This window comes from Ranitomeya variabilis, chromosome 5 (assembly GCF_051348905.1).
Source record: "Ranitomeya variabilis isolate aRanVar5 chromosome 5, aRanVar5.hap1, whole genome shotgun sequence".
In the NCBI taxonomy this organism is placed as follows: Eukaryota; Metazoa; Chordata; class Amphibia; order Anura; family Dendrobatidae; genus Ranitomeya; species Ranitomeya variabilis.
The window spans coordinates 647145636-647162090 of NC_135236.1; the positions used below are offsets into that span (position 1 = coordinate 647145636).

At 42.9% G+C, this 16455-nt stretch overlaps 1 protein-coding gene across 1 annotated transcript in view; it reads left to right on the forward strand.

Annotated features, from left to right (window-relative positions):
* Positions 1-16455, forward strand: part of LOC143776677 (uncharacterized) — a 105132-nt gene that overhangs the window by 4658 nt on the left and 84019 nt on the right. The window contains exons 2-6 of the mRNA XM_077266330.1: positions 3083-3144; positions 5815-5998; positions 8232-8302; positions 9754-9876; positions 10151-10333. Of these exons, the coding sequence (XP_077122445.1) occupies positions 5839-5998; positions 8232-8302; positions 9754-9876; positions 10151-10333 (537 nt within the window). The 5' untranslated portion in view covers positions 3083-3144; positions 5815-5838. The remainder of the gene's footprint in view (positions 1-3082; positions 3145-5814; positions 5999-8231; positions 8303-9753; positions 9877-10150; positions 10334-16455) is intronic.

The following is a 16455-nucleotide window of genomic DNA, read 5'->3' on the forward strand; positions in this document are numbered from 1 at the left end:
ACCGTCATTTTGCCAATTCCCTAAAAACCAAAAAGAAAGATTTTTTCATAACCTTGATGTAAGAGAGTCAGTACTCAGGTACCTTGATCTATCTAGACCCTGGAGACAGGACAATAACTTGTTCGTTCAGTTCAGGGGTTCAAATAAGGGGAAAAAAGCGTCTAAAGCGACTATCGCACGGTGGATAAAATCTACAATTGATTTAGCCTACAAAGCTAAAGGTTTGAATTCCCCAGTTAATCTTAAAGCCCACTCATCTAGGGCCATGGCCACATCATGGGCGGAGAAAGGGGGGGCTACGGCAGACCAGATCTGTAGAGCTGCATCATGGTCTAATCTTAGTACCTTTTCTAAACACTATAAGTTAGATGTAGTTTCGCCTCAGTTGGCCTTTGGTAGAAAGGTACTTCAAGCAGTGGTCCCACCCTAAATACCATTCTCCTTTGGTATTTCTCCAGTGTGCTGTCAGGTGGTGACCTGGAAAACAGTAATTAGACTTACTGGTAATTGTATTTCCAGGAATCCATCCTGACAGCACTGTTAGTTCCCTCCCTATTGTTTGATCTTTATACTTATGTGATGTAACATTTGTATGATTGATTATTTTGTTGTAATAAAACTTGTTTTTGCATCCATCCAGATGTGTTACTTTGGAAAAACACTGAAGGGTGGTAGGGGGAGGGTCCTTTTAACCTCTCGTGTTTCCTGTCCCATCATGGATAAGAAGGACGTCCTCCAGTGTGCTGTCAGGATGGATTCCTGGAAATACAATTACCAGTAAGTCTAATTACTGTTTTTTTTACTTCTCCCCCGGAGTGGTATCACTAATGCCGGTTTCCTGCCCGTAGTAAAATACTGTGCCGCTCTTACCCTGCACCACCCTGATCCTGTGCCGCTATCTTGCGACCACAGCTCCTGACTGACCAGAAGTCAGAGGTAATTGTTCTCAGTGTAAGTCTGTGAGAGCCGCGTTCTGGCCTCGTTCTGCCTCTCATAGACTTACATTGAGGAGTGACTTCCGATCTGCCCAGAGCGATTTGGCAAGTCACAAACCGCAGAACAGGACTAGAGCGGTGCCGAGAACAGGAGAAGACGGCGGCTGGTAATGATTCTGCTATAGACAGGGAACAGACATTAGTGATACCACTCCGGGACTGGATTGAAAAAAATGCCCGACTGTTGCCTTAATGGCTTCTTGCGTGGTTTTTTGTTGTTGTTTTTTTTACTATTGCAGTGGGGGGAAAAGTATTTAGTCAGCGACAAATTGTGAAAGTTCTCCCACTTAAAAAGATGAGAGGCCTGTAATTGACATCATAGGCAGACCACAGCTATGAGAGTCAAAATGAGAAAACAAATCCAGAAAATCACCTTGTCCGATTTGGCAAAAGTTATTTTGCAAATTGTGATGGAAAATAAGTATTTGGTCATTAACAAAAAGTTCACCTCAGTATTTTGTTATATATCCTTTGTTGGCAATGAGAGGTCAAACGTTTTCTGTAAGTCTTCACAAGGTTGCCACACACTGTTGGTGGTATGTTGTCCCATTCCTCGATGCAGATCTCCTCTAGAGCAGTGATGTTTTGGGCCTGTCACTGGGCAACACAGACTTTCAACTCCCTCCAAAGGTTTTCTATGGGGTTGAGATCTGGAGACTGGCTAGGCCACTCCAGGACCGTCATATGCTTCTTACAAAGCCACTCCTTCATTGCCCTGGCAGTGTGCTTGGGATCATTATCATGCTGAAAGACTCATCCATGTTTCATCTTCAATGCCCTTGTTGATGGAAGGAGGTTTGCACTCAAAATCTCACAATGCATGGAGCCATTCATTCTTTCATGTACACGGATCAGGCGTCCTGGTCCCTTTGCAGAGAAATAGCCCTAAAGCATGATGTTGCCACCCCCATGCTTCACAGTAGGTATGATGTTCTTTGGATGCAACTCAGCATTCACCCTCCTCCAAACACGATGAATTTTGTTTCTACCAAACAGTTCTACTTTGGTTTCATCAGACCATATGACATTCTCCCAATACTCTTCTGGATAATCCAAATGCTCTCTAGCAAACTTCAGATGGGCCCGGACATGTACTTGCTTAAGCAGGGGGACACGTCTGGCACTGCAGGATCTGAGTCACTGGCGGCATAGTGTGTTACTGATGGTAGCCTTTGTTACGGTGCTCCCAACTCTATGCAGGTCATTCACTAGGTCCCCCGTGAGGTTCTGGGATTTTTGCTCACCGTTCTTGTGATCATTTTGACCCCACGGGATGAGATCTTGCGTGGTGCCCCAGATCGATGGAGATTATCAGTGGTCTTGTATGTCTTCCATTTTCTTATTATTTCTCCCACAGTTGATTTTCATCACACCAATCTGCTTGCCTATTGCAGATTCAGTCTTCCCATCCTGGTGCAGGACTACAATTTTGTTTCTGGTGTCCTTCGACAGCTCTTTGGTCCTCACCATAGTGGAGTGTGACTGTTTGAGGTTGTGGACAGGAGTCTTTTATACTGATAACAAGTTCAAACAGGTGCCATTACTACAGGTAATGAGTGGAGGACAGAGGAGCCTCTTAAAGAAGAAGTTACAAGTCTGTGAGAGCCAGAAATCTTGCATGTTTTTAGGTAACATAGTAACATAGTTATTACGGTTAAAGGAAGACTTTAAGTCCATCTATTTCAACCCATAGCCTAACCTAACATGCCCGAACATGTTGATCCAGAGGAAGGCAAAAAAACTGACAAAATACTTATTTTCCACCATAATTTGCAAAATAAATCTTGCCAAATGAGACAAGATGATTTTCTGGATTTGTTTCCTCATTTTGACTCATAGTTGTGGTCTACCTATGATGTCAATTACCGGCCTCTCATCTTTTCAAGTGGGAGAACTTGCACAATTGGTGGCTGGCTAAATACCACCCCCCCCCACACACACACACACACGCGCACACACACACACACACACACACACACGCTCTGTTTTAGGTGTTAATTTGTGTTTCAAAGATTACAATAATTTGTCTTTTATTTGGTAGTGTTTTTGGTTTTTTTTGTTAATCAGAATTTTGTTGTCTTTCATGCATGCAAAAAAAGCAGTCCTGGTGACCCAAGACAAAAAGGTTCCTGTAAAAAGAACTGTCAAGGTGAGATCTTCTCTTTCTTTCAGCCTTCCCTTATACCCTCATATCTTCTCAGAACACAATCTGCTATCCCCGGGCACTCATGGGAGACTCGTTTTCTTTGCTTGTTTGCTAAAACTGTCATCCAGAAACTCCCTACTCACTTTCCACAAACTAAAAATGTAAATGGGGCTAAAAAATCCTTTTCATCTGCTGTGGATGTGGATTGATGGTGGAATTGAGTGTTCGGGTGCCTTTTCTATCAGACAAATCCTCCTCCTTCTCCTCTCACTTCCTAAAGCTCAATGTGGACAAAAACAAACTTGTTTTTCCTCCATCCTACTTAACTCCCCTACCTGATCTATCTATCGCAACAAATGAGATCACGCTTTCCCCTTTTACCTGAGGTCCGCTTCCGCAGAGTAACCCTTGACTCTGCCCTGTCCTTCAGACCACACATCCAAGCTCTCTCCATCTTCTGTTGCTTCCAACTCTAAAAATATGTCCGTTCCTCAACCCTGAATCTTCTAAAATGTTAGTGCATGCCCTCATTTTTTCCGCCTTGACTACTGCAATATCTTCCTCTGTGGCCTCCCTGCTAACACACTCGTACATCTCCAGTCCATTCTTTGCTGCACAAGTAATCTACCTCTCTCCTCACTACTCCTCCACTTCTACCTATCCTTCATTGGCTCCCAGTTCCCCAACATATCCAGTTCAAATTACTAACACTGACCTATAAAGCCGTCCATAATCTGTCTCCACCATATATCTCCAAACTAACCTCCTAACATCTTCCAACACGCAACCTCCGGTCCTCCCAACACCTCCTTCTCTCCTCCACACTTAACTCAAACGCCTCCAAAACTTCTCCCAAGTATCCCCCATGCTCTGTAATTCTGTGCCCCAACACGTCCGAACTTTCAGACGCAACTTGAAAACCCATTTCTTCAAGAGAGTTTACAGCCTGCAAAGACCCCTCTGCCACCCCACCATCACCACCACCGGAGCCGCCGCAACCCCCCAACCTACTGTCATTACTCTGTAGGCTGTAAGCCCCCAAGTGTATGGCTCTCCTCTCTATTTTAGTCTGTCAATGTTAGTTTGTTCTTTGTAGTTTATATTTGTAATAATGAGACATGTGATCATATCGTTATTGTCTCCATATTGCCACTTATGCATATCATTTAGGATCGTTTTGTTAAATAGCAACAGTCTGATCCATTTTACCCTGTCGGCCAATGGACGGGACTTCATCCACACTGCCACACTGTCTTGCCAGAATTTTAGGAGACGTTCCTTTAACTGGGGTTTTTCCTTGTGATTGATTGTGCTGAATTGATCCCCCTTTCTGAGCATTCACAGGGTTGTCTGATGAAGACAAGTTATCAGTAGTGATGAGCGAACATGCTCGGATAAGGTGTTTATCCACCCATGCTCGTGTGCTAGACGTGTGTCTTCGGCATGCTCAAATACTATGTCCGAGTCCCTGCGGCTGCATGTCTGGCAGCTGTTCAACAGCCACAACACATGCAGGGATTATCTGTTTGTTAGGCAATCCCTGAGCGTGTCAGAACAGCCGCGAGACATACAGCCGCAGGGACTCGAACATATTCGAGCACGCCGAAGTCACTCGATTAGCACCCGAGTATGGGCAGATAACACCTTATCCCAGCATGTTCACTCATCACTAGTTATCACCTATCCAAAGGCTCCATAGTAATTATATAGATTGATGGGGTCTGATTGCTGGGACCTGCACCAATCAGCAGAAGGGGGCACTTTTACATCTGTTAAAATGGAGCAGCAGTACGCATGCTCGACCGCCGCTTCTTTCGTTCCCTATGGGGCTTGCTGAGCACTGCGCTCACATTTTCCGACAGCCCCATAGGGATTGAATGAATGGAGTGGCAGTCAGGCGTCTGACCTGCTGCTCCAATTTATGGGGGTAGAAAAAGATAAAATCTGGGTCAGTCTGACACCCACGTGATCTTTTGGATTGGTCATGACTTGTTTTCACTCACCAGCCCCTTTCAGGGCAGTCAGACCCCTTTTGCGTACATTCGGTATCAGTCCAATTCAGACTTTTCTGCATCACAATTTTTTTCACAGCGCATCCTCCGTTCAGTATAAGGTTTACATCTCCTTCTGTCGGCCCAGAATTTCCTCATGGCTGAACTGCTTTATTAAAATGCAGACACTCGGAAGAGAATGTGTCTGGTTTCATTCTGTTGCTCCGGGCCGTCCAGTTGAGGACTTGACGTTCCTCTGACTGCCCAGAGGGTCACTGTAGCTACAGACTGGACACTGGGATTTTGGGCTCCCCTTCTGGTAGCGGGGCCACACGCATGTTCTGTCTAGCAGTCCGGCAGTGATACTACTTTATTAGTAAGGAAATGATACTCACCCTTGTGAATGGAGGCACACCCCGATTATTGCTCACCGAGCGCACCAAATCGTGAGCAAAGTGCTATGCATCGGAGAAGAAACTCCCCGCCAGATGTTTACCCCAAAGGGATCTCTGTGGAAGGGTTAATTTTCTGCTCGACGGCTTTTTATCACACGGTCGGATTGTCGGCATTTGCAGAACTTTTTTCAAAAAGATGATCTACAGCTTCCGGGATAAATGCTGCCACGTTTCAGAATCTCCTGCATATCTTCATAGCTTGTTTTTTTTTTTTTTTTTTTGACCAGAGGAAAATTGTCGATCCCGAGGCAATGGATGCTACTAAAAAGCCAGCATCAAAAGCAAGAGCTGCCCCTAGGAGCAGAAAGCTGGCCACACAAAGCAAGCCATCGGCTACCGAGATTCCTGCAGTGTCGGCTCAAGGCATCGATGACCCTGATGGGATGGAGGTGATGGCTTCACCAGTAACAGGTAAGGGCTCTGTCCTCAGTATTTTTAGGCTTTGGAACAAAATTAATCACTTCCTGATGAGGCCAATTTTGTTTATATTTTCACGTCCTTTAAGAGACATAACTTTTTTTTTTTTTTGCCACGAGGACTTATTTTTTTATATTTTTTTTGCAGGGTGATCTGTAGTTTTGAATGAGATAATACAATTCACCATATAATGTACTGAAATACATAGGATGTGATACAATTTCATTGAGATTTTTTTTTTCTCATGTGGAGCAATGATGGAGTAAGTGCAGCCGTCCTAGATCTAATCACGGTCAACCAGCAGCAGCGATCACCACTATGCCTCATTCAGATGTCCATCTTCCACTGTCAGTGAGACTTTTGCACCTCTCAACAGGTGTTTTGGCCGCTCCTCAAGAGCAAACTGCTCCAGTTATCTCGTGTTTGAAGGTTGCCTTTTCCAGACGGCATGTTTCAGCTATTTCCAAAAATGCTCAATAGGATTTAGGTCAGGGCTCATAAGGCCACTTCAGAATAGTCCAGTGTTTTTCCTCTTAGCCATACTTGTGTGTTTTATCTGTGTGTTTTGACCTGCGACTGAGACCAAGCTTTCTGACACTAGGCAGCACATTTCTCTCTAGAATCCCTCGATAGTCTTGAGATTTCATTGTACCCTGCACAGATTCTAGACACCCTGTGCCAGATGCAGCAAAGCAGTCCCAGAACATAAAAGCCTCCTCCATGTTTCACAGTAGGGACAGTGTTCTTTTCTTGATATGCTTAATTTTTCTGTCTGTGAACATAGAGCTGATGTGCCTTGCCCAAAAGTCCCATTTTTGTCTCATCTGTCCATAGGACATTCTCCCAGAAGCTTTGTCAGTTGTCAACATGTAGTTTGGCAAATTCCAGTCTGGCTTTTTTATGATTTTTTTTTTTTTTTTTCAACAATAGTGTCCTACTTGGTCGTCTCCCATGAAGTCCACTTTGGCTCATGCAACAACGGATGGTGCGATCTGACACTGATGTTCCTTGAGCCTGAAGTTCACCTTTAATCTGTTTAGAAGTTTTTCTGGCTCTTTTGTTACCTTTTTTATTATCCGTCTTTGATTTGTCATAAATTTTCCTCCTGGGGCCACGTTCAGGGAGGTTGGCTACAGTCCCATGGATCTTACATTTCTGAATAATATGTACAACTGTAGTCACAGGAGCATCAAGCTGCTTAGAGATGGTCTTATAACTTTTACCTTTAACATGTTTGTCTATAATTTTCTTTCTAATCTGAGACAACTTTCCTTCACTTCCTCTGGTCCATGTTGAGTGTGATACACACCATATCACCAAACAGCACAGTGAGTATCTGTAGCCCTATATACCGGCCACTCACTGATTCCAAGATTGTAGACACCTGTGATGCTAGTTAGTGGACACACCTTGATTTTAACATGTCCCTTTGGTCACATTATTTTCAGAGGTACCATCATTTCTGTCCAGGACTATTTCATGAGTTTTATTTGTTTATTTTTTTAATTCTGCGGAATCATGGTTGAAAAGCAATGTCTGACTTTCATTTGTTCAATTTCATAGATCTTTTATTTATTACTTTTGTCAGATTCAAGTTATTTCTGTGACCATTTTGGGTTTTTCCTGTTATTAAGCGAGGGGCACCAATAATTTTGACCACGTATGTAGTATTTGGGGTTCATAGTCCCAATTTTCACTTTTCCACCCCTTGGGGAAAAAAAAATTCTGTCCATTTTTACCCAAATCACTGACACATGGTTCTGTGAAAAACTTGTGAAGCTCTGCTTCCATTCGTCACTGACTGTTAGCTAGGAGAAGCTGGGAAAGCTGTCCTAAAAAGTCATCTGAATAAGACCACACTATGCTGTCAGGAAGGGGGTCACTAATAAAGTATAAAGTTCCTGTCACTTGGCTGCAGACACAGACTTTTGGGACAAGTCTATTTTAAATCCTCTTTAGGGGTAGAACGTGATTTGCTAGATAATTATACTACTAGGCCACGTCCACACTTTGCAGTCACCGTTCACTTTTTGCTATGATTTTTTTTTTTTTACATTTTTGCTGCAAAAAAAACCCCCTTTGGGTATATACTTGGTGAGATATCATCCAGACGGCAAAGCTTCATCCAATGCGAACCACAGCCGCTTTCACTCTATGCTTTATCTTAGGTTTTGTCCGTGCCAATTTTACTTTTATCAATTGCTCAATCATTTTTCTCATCCCGCAGAGCCCCCATTAAAGCCTACTCGAGCAGCAACCATAAAAAGCAAGACCACCAATTCCAGGGCAGCAACGCAAGTAAGTGTCCCAAGTAGATGGTCAATCTCTGCACCGTGGACAGCCCATACTTGTTAGAAGGGTCTTGTACAGGGGTTGTCCAGTCAGATGATTGGTGACGTAGACCTATGATAGGTCTTCAACATCAGATCGGTGGAGGTCCAGCACCGGGTCACCCTCACAGATCAGTGGTTATTGGCTCTGGCGGTAACTGAATGCAAGCACTGAATGGAGCTTTGATACCGAGGTGCAGTTTATTAAAAAAATAATAATAATCAGTCTCCGCTGCTGCTCCGAAACCCAGAAACTCTGCCTTTGTAGACAAACGCTTCACTGCGAGCCGATGAGCTTCTTAATTGACGGCTGCAATGTCAACGTAACGTATGTGGTGGACACAGTAAGGGACACGGAGCAGCGGCAGAGACTCAGCGCTGGACCAGAAAAATAAAAACCGCACCTGGGGACCTGGATTTTCTGAAAAGGGACAACTTTTAATTTCCCTTGTAGGTTACAGGGAAATGGATTTTCTACTGGGCTTTCAGGCTGTCACTCAATAGCCCCCATATATCCAGTTCTGTAAAGCCTGTTAAGTATATTTCTGGTTGTGGCACACGAGCAGCTGAAAAATTGCTCCAAATTCATTGGACGTGCACCTTTTTAAGGAATTTGACATTTTACACCAACAGACCCTGTATATCGCCAGTCTTGAATGATTCTCTCATAAGTGTTACTTTTTTGATAGTTGCCCTTCTGCAGACCCTTCTACAGGCGATTTTCACTCTGAAGACTCTTTAATAGTAATCAATAATAATTTTATTTCTATAGCGCCAACATATTCCGCAGCACTTTACAAATTATAGCGGGTACTTGTACAGACAATAGACATTACAGCATAACAATAATCACTGTTCAGAACAGATACCAAGAGGAGTGAGGGCCCTGCTCGCAAGCTTACAAACTATGAATGAACTTTGTACTTTTTCAGTACAAGTCAATACTTTTTAAACTTTTTATATGTTAGAGGTTTTCCTTTAAAAAAAAAACACACACACAAAAAAAGCTATCGGTTTCTTCATTTTTGAGCAGAGTTACAAAAAAAATTAAATCCTTAAAACGCTAGTTAAAATGAAGCTCCAAAAATATATAAAAAAAATACTCAAACCCTGACGATGGTCAAAGACATCAAAAAAGTGTTCAGAGAACAACCAGAAAAAGCTAAAAAAAAAATTTAAAAAAAAATGCAGGTTTCTAAAAATCCAGACAAAATGAGCAATTCTTAAAGCATGTTGCTCTAGAAAAACTGACTGAAAACGACGGAGTTTACTTGCTACGTTCCTACCATGAGGTTTTGGTATCGCAGAATACGGTTACTTGAATTTTTTTTTGAATACGCAATGTAAAAAACTCATTGTGGGAACGTAGACCAACAATTTTTGCCTTTTAATTTTTTTTTTTTTTTAATTTTTTTTTAGCCCAAGAGAGCATCTGCTAAAACTCCTGCTTCTGCTATCGAATCCCTTGAAGCCGTCAATAGCACAGCCGTGGTTAAGAATGATGGTTCTGAGAGCAGCGATGAGACTGACATTGAGAAACAGGTGAGTCAAATGTAACGAGTGAAGGACCCTACGAAGATGTCTGTAGGGTCTTCTGAAAAGAATCCGATGATCGGTTTTCTGAGTTGGAACCATCAATGATCAGCTGTGAGCCTCGGGGTAACCTGACGGCAAGCGTTTGCTCCCCCTGCACCGCAGGAAATGAAGCGTTACCCTGAGCTCATTGACATCAATGTCAGATTCACTTTTGTGTAGTCTTGAGCATCAATTTAAGATGTAAACTTTTTAACGGTCTCCCTCTTGTGTAATTAAACAGAAGGCACCGGCCCCAGCAGCTTCTAAGGTGAGAGCGCCAAGAGCTGCAAAGACCACAGCAGCGCAGGCGAAAACTAAAAGGGGGAGCTCCAAAGCTACAGGTGTGACCCCAACATCCAAAGTCCGCAAAAGGTCTTCCACCAAGACCAAGGAGAACGTCGAGGACTTAAACAGTGACGGCAAGGTAAGGCATAATCTGCAGTGATGAGCGAGCGTGCTGGGATAAGGTGTTATCTGAGCATGCTCTTGTGCTAACTGACTTTGGCATGTTCGAAAAATATACTCGAGTCCCCGCAGGCTGTTCGTCAGCTGCAACACATGCTGGCACGGTGACTGGAACGTATTTTCCGAGCATGGCAAAGACACTCGGTTAGCACACATGCATGCTCGAATAATACCTTACCAGAGCATGTTCGCTCATCACTAATAGCAAACAACCCATATATTTTATTTTTTTTTTTTACGTATTACAATCTGTATTAAAAAAAAAAAAAATTTGAACTCTTGCAGTTTTCACACCGGCCACTGCAGCTTTTCTAGACTCAAATTTCCTATTTTTTCAGGTATCACATGCACATTAGCTGCAATACACTGACTCAGATGCTATATCACCATTGCACTGAAGCACCTAATGAGCATGTGCAAAGGTCACTGTGAAGTGAGGGAGGGATCTGTGACATAGCCCATTGTGATTGGTGGATCCCGTGTTATCAGCTGTGTATAGAGGTGTTACCTGTCACTGCAATCCTGCCTTTAATGGTAATGAGACCTCTGAAAACTAATCATGAAAGGCCAGGAAATATGAGCATAAAAAGACCCTGATGTCCAGGGTGGAAAATTGAAAGATTACTAACATGTTTTAATAAAGATCGTCATATAAACAATAAAGAAAAGGAAATTGCTGAGTTTATAGACAATATATTCAACGCAAGAAACTGATTTAAACAATGCATGACATATTTCCGACAGGGGTTTTTTTTTTTTTCCATTTTTCTATCCACATAACCTTATGAGGACTTGTTTTATTCCGGGTAAGTTATACATTTGAATGACACCATTCAATTTACCACTTTACTCAATAACGAGAAAAAATCTACATGCGGTGACATAATGAAAAGAAAACAATTCCACCTTAGATTTTTTTTTTTTTTTTTAATGACTTTTCTTTTATGGTAAAAATGACCTGGCAATTTGATTCTCCTATGGAAAATATATACATTTTATATTTTATTGGTTAATTAGATTGTTGATCAAAAAATAAATGGTTTGTTTTCTATTTCTCATTCGACTTATTGGGGAGCGAACACCCGAATGCTCTGTCCCGGAGAAGGAGAGAGAAAAATCACAAAAAAAGCTGAACTGGAGAGATCTCTCCCCGAAGGAGGGCTGAACCCTTAGAGGTCAACCAGATGGCAGTGAATAATCTGGTGGGAGGGAGTTTTCCCTTCCTGGGGCGGGCAGTCCTGACCTATAAGATAAATTCCGCTGGACCAGGAGGCTCACATGGTCAGCTTGCCCTATACCTGGCAGGTAATGGCAGCGATCGCTAACTGGTAACAGTGCACAGGCATGTGACCGCATCATTCTATGCGCCCATCGGCGTACCCGTGAAATGATCGCAGGGCGTCAATGGGTTGCTATAAGAGCCTTGGGTCTGTTGAAGACCTCCTTGTCATTCTGTAGCTCCCTTGAAGCTCAGTCTGTGGTCAGGCATCAAATTAAGCTGTGAGTTTTACTATATGCAGCAATATAGTGGTACTGTGTATAGTACAAGTGATTGCAGGTTCAAGTCCCCTAAAGGTACTAAAGGAAAAAAAAACAAGCAGAAACACAAGTTAAAATGACTCTCACCCCATTAAAAATTAAGGTAATAGAAAATAAAAATACACATGATATAGCCACGTTCAGGAGAGTTTAATCAATCAAAATATAAAAATAATTAGCCCGATCTGTAAACTCCATAAAAGGAAAAAAATCAACTCCAAAATAAACTTTTGGTCACTGCAACACCATAAAAAATGCTGTAAAACAAGCGATCAAATTGTAATATCCATTTCAAAATGATGTCCAAAGAAGAATTTTTGGTACACAAAGTAAAATCTTTCTTAGAGCCTTCATTGGGGGACGCAGGTAACCATGGGTGTATTAGGGTTGAACAATTAATATAAATGTTCAATTCTCTAGTTGCCTACTCCTGGCCTAATGGATATTGATCATGTGCACTAAAGAAATACACCAGACACAGTCAGCTGTAACTCTCCTTGATCAATGTGTGGCTCAGCTCCAAGAAGAAATTTATTAGTCAAACACAATGTTATATATCTCCTGTAAGGGGGCTCGGTTAGCTCTAAAATGGGAGTGATCGGATGTATTCCATTGGTTAGTGGGTTGGGCATGAGCAAGTCCATGGGCGGATCCATGAGGTCATCAAGGTGGGTTGGTCCGTGAGGTCATCAAGGTGGGCGTCACTGTGGGTGGATCCATGAGGTCATCTGGGTGGGCGTCATCTTGGATACCAGACCGCATGGTCTGCTAAAACAGGAAATGGCAGCCATCTTCAGTGTCTTCATTGTTCATCTTGGATACCAGACCGCATGGCTCTGGTATAGGAGATGGCAGCCATCTTAAGTGTCTTACTTTGTCTGAGGAAAACTTATGTAAGGTTAAACAATACATGTTATGGGTTACTTCTCTCAATTACCTTATGTGTTGAGGTTAATTAAGTATTTGATCTTATGGCTCTCCTCAACAGTCCCCCCTAAATACTTTATTAACCTTTTCTTTTATCTTGATCCCACCGTGGTTCCCTAACCCATCGATGTTAAGTGTTATTATGACATCAGAGGCTTCATGACAATATGGATGCTATAGACACCAGAGAATGTGTGACTGATTATGGGTATACTGCGGAGGTATATCGGAGCGTGTTACCAGTGTCCTCGGGACTTCCCAAACTGCTGGATCTATTACTCTCCAATCTCCCATCTCCATGGTTACTTAGAGTAAAATACACATGTGCGACTAACCCTGTTGTACACATCCTAGATCTGACCGTCTTGCCCGGGAGGGGGAATTGGAGTTTTCACCAGTTTAAGACAAGTTTTCCCTTGTGGAAAACCTCCCTTTGTAGCTGGACTTTGACAAGCAGGTCAGATCCTACTCTGTCCCTACCTGTCTAAGAAGTTTACAATGTGAGAGATGGATCCAGGAGGCGCTCAGCAATCCTGACCGAAGTGGGCACAAACTTGCATACAGCTGCTCTGACTGCCTAGTTGTGGACTGTAAAAGACCGAAGAGGGCCTAGCTGTTCTATGTCTGCAGAATAACTCACCTCCTGAGCTATGAAAATGGGCACTGATGTTTTTACTCCCCTCTCGATCATTTTCCTTACACAGGGAAGAACACAACAAACAATAATAGCTGCAACGATTAGGACGACGAGGATAACTACGCCTATCTGAGCTAGCCATTTCTGCCACCCTTTTATCCATGAAAAGTATTGGTCCCAGGGATCTTCTACACCTGAATTTTTCTTTAATTCTTTTTGTAGGGAGTTCAGCTTTTTTATGGCTACTGTAACCTTCCCTGTGGGACCTGTATTATCTGGAATATAGGTACAGCATGCAGATTTCACCATTTTGCAAACACCTCCTTTTTCTGCCAATATCATGTCAAGGGCCATTCTGTTTTGAAAAGCCATTATTGATGTAGGGCCTAGTTGGTCTGCCAAACCTTGAAGAGCTTCTCTAGTGTAATTGACAAATCTCTGTTGATTATAATAGATGTAATTGATCCAGTCTACATTTTTATTTATAGTCACTAGGGGTAAGATAAACGATTCAAAACCTGCTTTGACTTGATCCCTGGCTTTAAATTCATCTGGTACCCCCCTTGGGACTCCTATAGCGTCGATATAAATGTGGGGGTCAAAACTGCCTCTTGGTTCTAGATTTGTTTCCCGTTTTGTTCTGTGGAGATTTTCTGAAGTTAGGGTTTCCTCACCTTCTGCTGCTATGTAGAAGGGCATTATGGCTTTGGCTAGTGTACATTCTCCTATCCACTCTCCTTCTAAATGAGTTCTGATCTTCATGTCTCCACATATCCAGAAAACATCAGAAATAGACTGGGTTTGGTTAATCAGGTCCCCCCTGCTTGCATTACTGTATCTGCTGCAATATCCCTTTGTGAAATTACCCAAAAATATGCTCCCTTCAGTATTAGTGTAACAGGTGTACTTTCCTGGGTATATGGTGATGCCTTCACCTGGATTAGGTGTTTTTGTGACTATGGGATACTTCTTTTTCCAATTTTCGCAATTTGTTTCATTAAGGGATTTGTTAGTAAACAGACTCAGGAAACATTTTTCCACATCTGGGGGTAAATCTAGAGGGACAGATCCCAAGTGGGGTCTCGCTCCTGCACAGACAAAGCAATTAGATTTATTATATTGATTGGCTGTATATTTCATCCACTTCAACCATAAGTTGGTCTCAGTGTATCCTGTTTCAATAGCAAGAATATCTTCAAATGTGGGGTTTGCAATGGCTGTCACCTTGTTAAGAGGGTTTGAATGCTTATTTTTATCTTTTGGGGACATTTCTTTTATATCTGCTAATATGAATTGACCTAGATGGGCACAACTGGCACACACACCATTTACATATGTACCCAGCAGATAGGTGCCATTATCGCCAGGTTGAGGGTTCTCCAGGTTGAGGACTAAAGGGTTGCATTGGCCAATGGTATCACAGGGTTTGAGGACTTTTGTACGGGAGAGTGTCATCCTAGTGAGTAGGGATTTGCCCTGTGAGTCCTGTTTTCTTGAGGCTGTGTTTGGTCTATACCCCCAATCTTCACCAGTGTTCCACCCGACCGCCCCCCATGAACTACATGTTCGTCCCCATCCATCACCTGTAACACATATATATTGTTGTCCTGATCTCAGCTGTGCCGGTTGACTCATTGTGGAAGGTGAGGAAACCCACTTAGTGTCGCACTGTACTACATCACAATAGTCAAATTTAAAAGAAGCAACGTGTGCAGTAGTATTGTACCAGAATGTGATCACCCCCCCAGTTTGGGTGATTGCGACCTGTTGTGCTCCTACAAAGGAGTATAGAATGGCACAACACACAAAGTAAAGGATATGCAACATTATGTAGAGGGTTCTGATGGTGGCACGAACTTCTTGCAGTGAGAGGCGTGTATCCACGTCGGTCTTCCTTCAAGTTTGACCGAAGTAGGAGTAGTCAGGAGCACTTGGTAGGGACCCTCAAATCTCAACTCCAGGGAAGTCTTTCTGACGAACTTCTTAACCAGCACGTAGTCACCGGGTTGGAAAGTATGGGTACCTTCAATGGAATCTGGATCTGGAATGGATGATAAAACTCGTGCATGTGTTACTGACAGTTCTTTAGTAAGGGCAATGACATATTTCACCAAAGTATCACTTCCTAAGGCTAGCTGTTGTGGAAAATATTGACCCAGCCTTGGAGGCCCCCCAAAAAGAATCTCGTATGGTGTGAGTTTAGTGGGACCCCTTGGAGTGTTTCTGACTGAGTATAAGGCAATGGGCAAAATGTCTGTCCAAGGAAGTCTGACCTCCTGACTGGCTTTCAGTATTTTATTTTTCAAGGTGCCATTCAATCTTTCTACTTTCCCACTGCTCTGAGGGTGATATGGAGTATGTAAACCCAAATCCGCTCCCACCAGTGTCCATAGTTCCTTAGTCAGTGCTGCAGTGAACGCAGGTCCTTGGTCACTCTCAATTACCTCTGGGACCCCATATCTGCAGACTACTTCAGTCATCAGTCTCTTAACAGTCACTCTGGCAGTCATGTTTGTTACTGGATAGGCTTCGGGCCATCCTGAGAACATGTCAGTCACTACCAGTACATACTCGTACTTCCCTACTTTTGGCATTTGAATGTGATCAATCTGAATCCTCTGAAAGGGATAAAGTGGTTTAGCCAAATGTTTCTGAGTAACTTTCTGAGGCGGTGCTGGATTGCATGTTGCACACACAAGGCAGGACTTGCAATATTTTTGGGTAACAGTAGAGATTCCAGGTGCCATATAAGTCTTCCAAATTAGGTCATTCATCTGATTCTTGCCTCTGTGGGTGATACCGTGTGCCCATTCTGTCACTGAAGGGTACAGATTACGGGGTAGACAGACCTTTTTGTTCATCCTCCAGACTCCATCCTCATCCTTTTTAGCTCCTCCTTCTTGCCATGACTTCTTCTCATCATCTGATGTCTTGTCTTGATGTAGATGGATGATCCTCATAAGAGAGCCTTTAGTCCC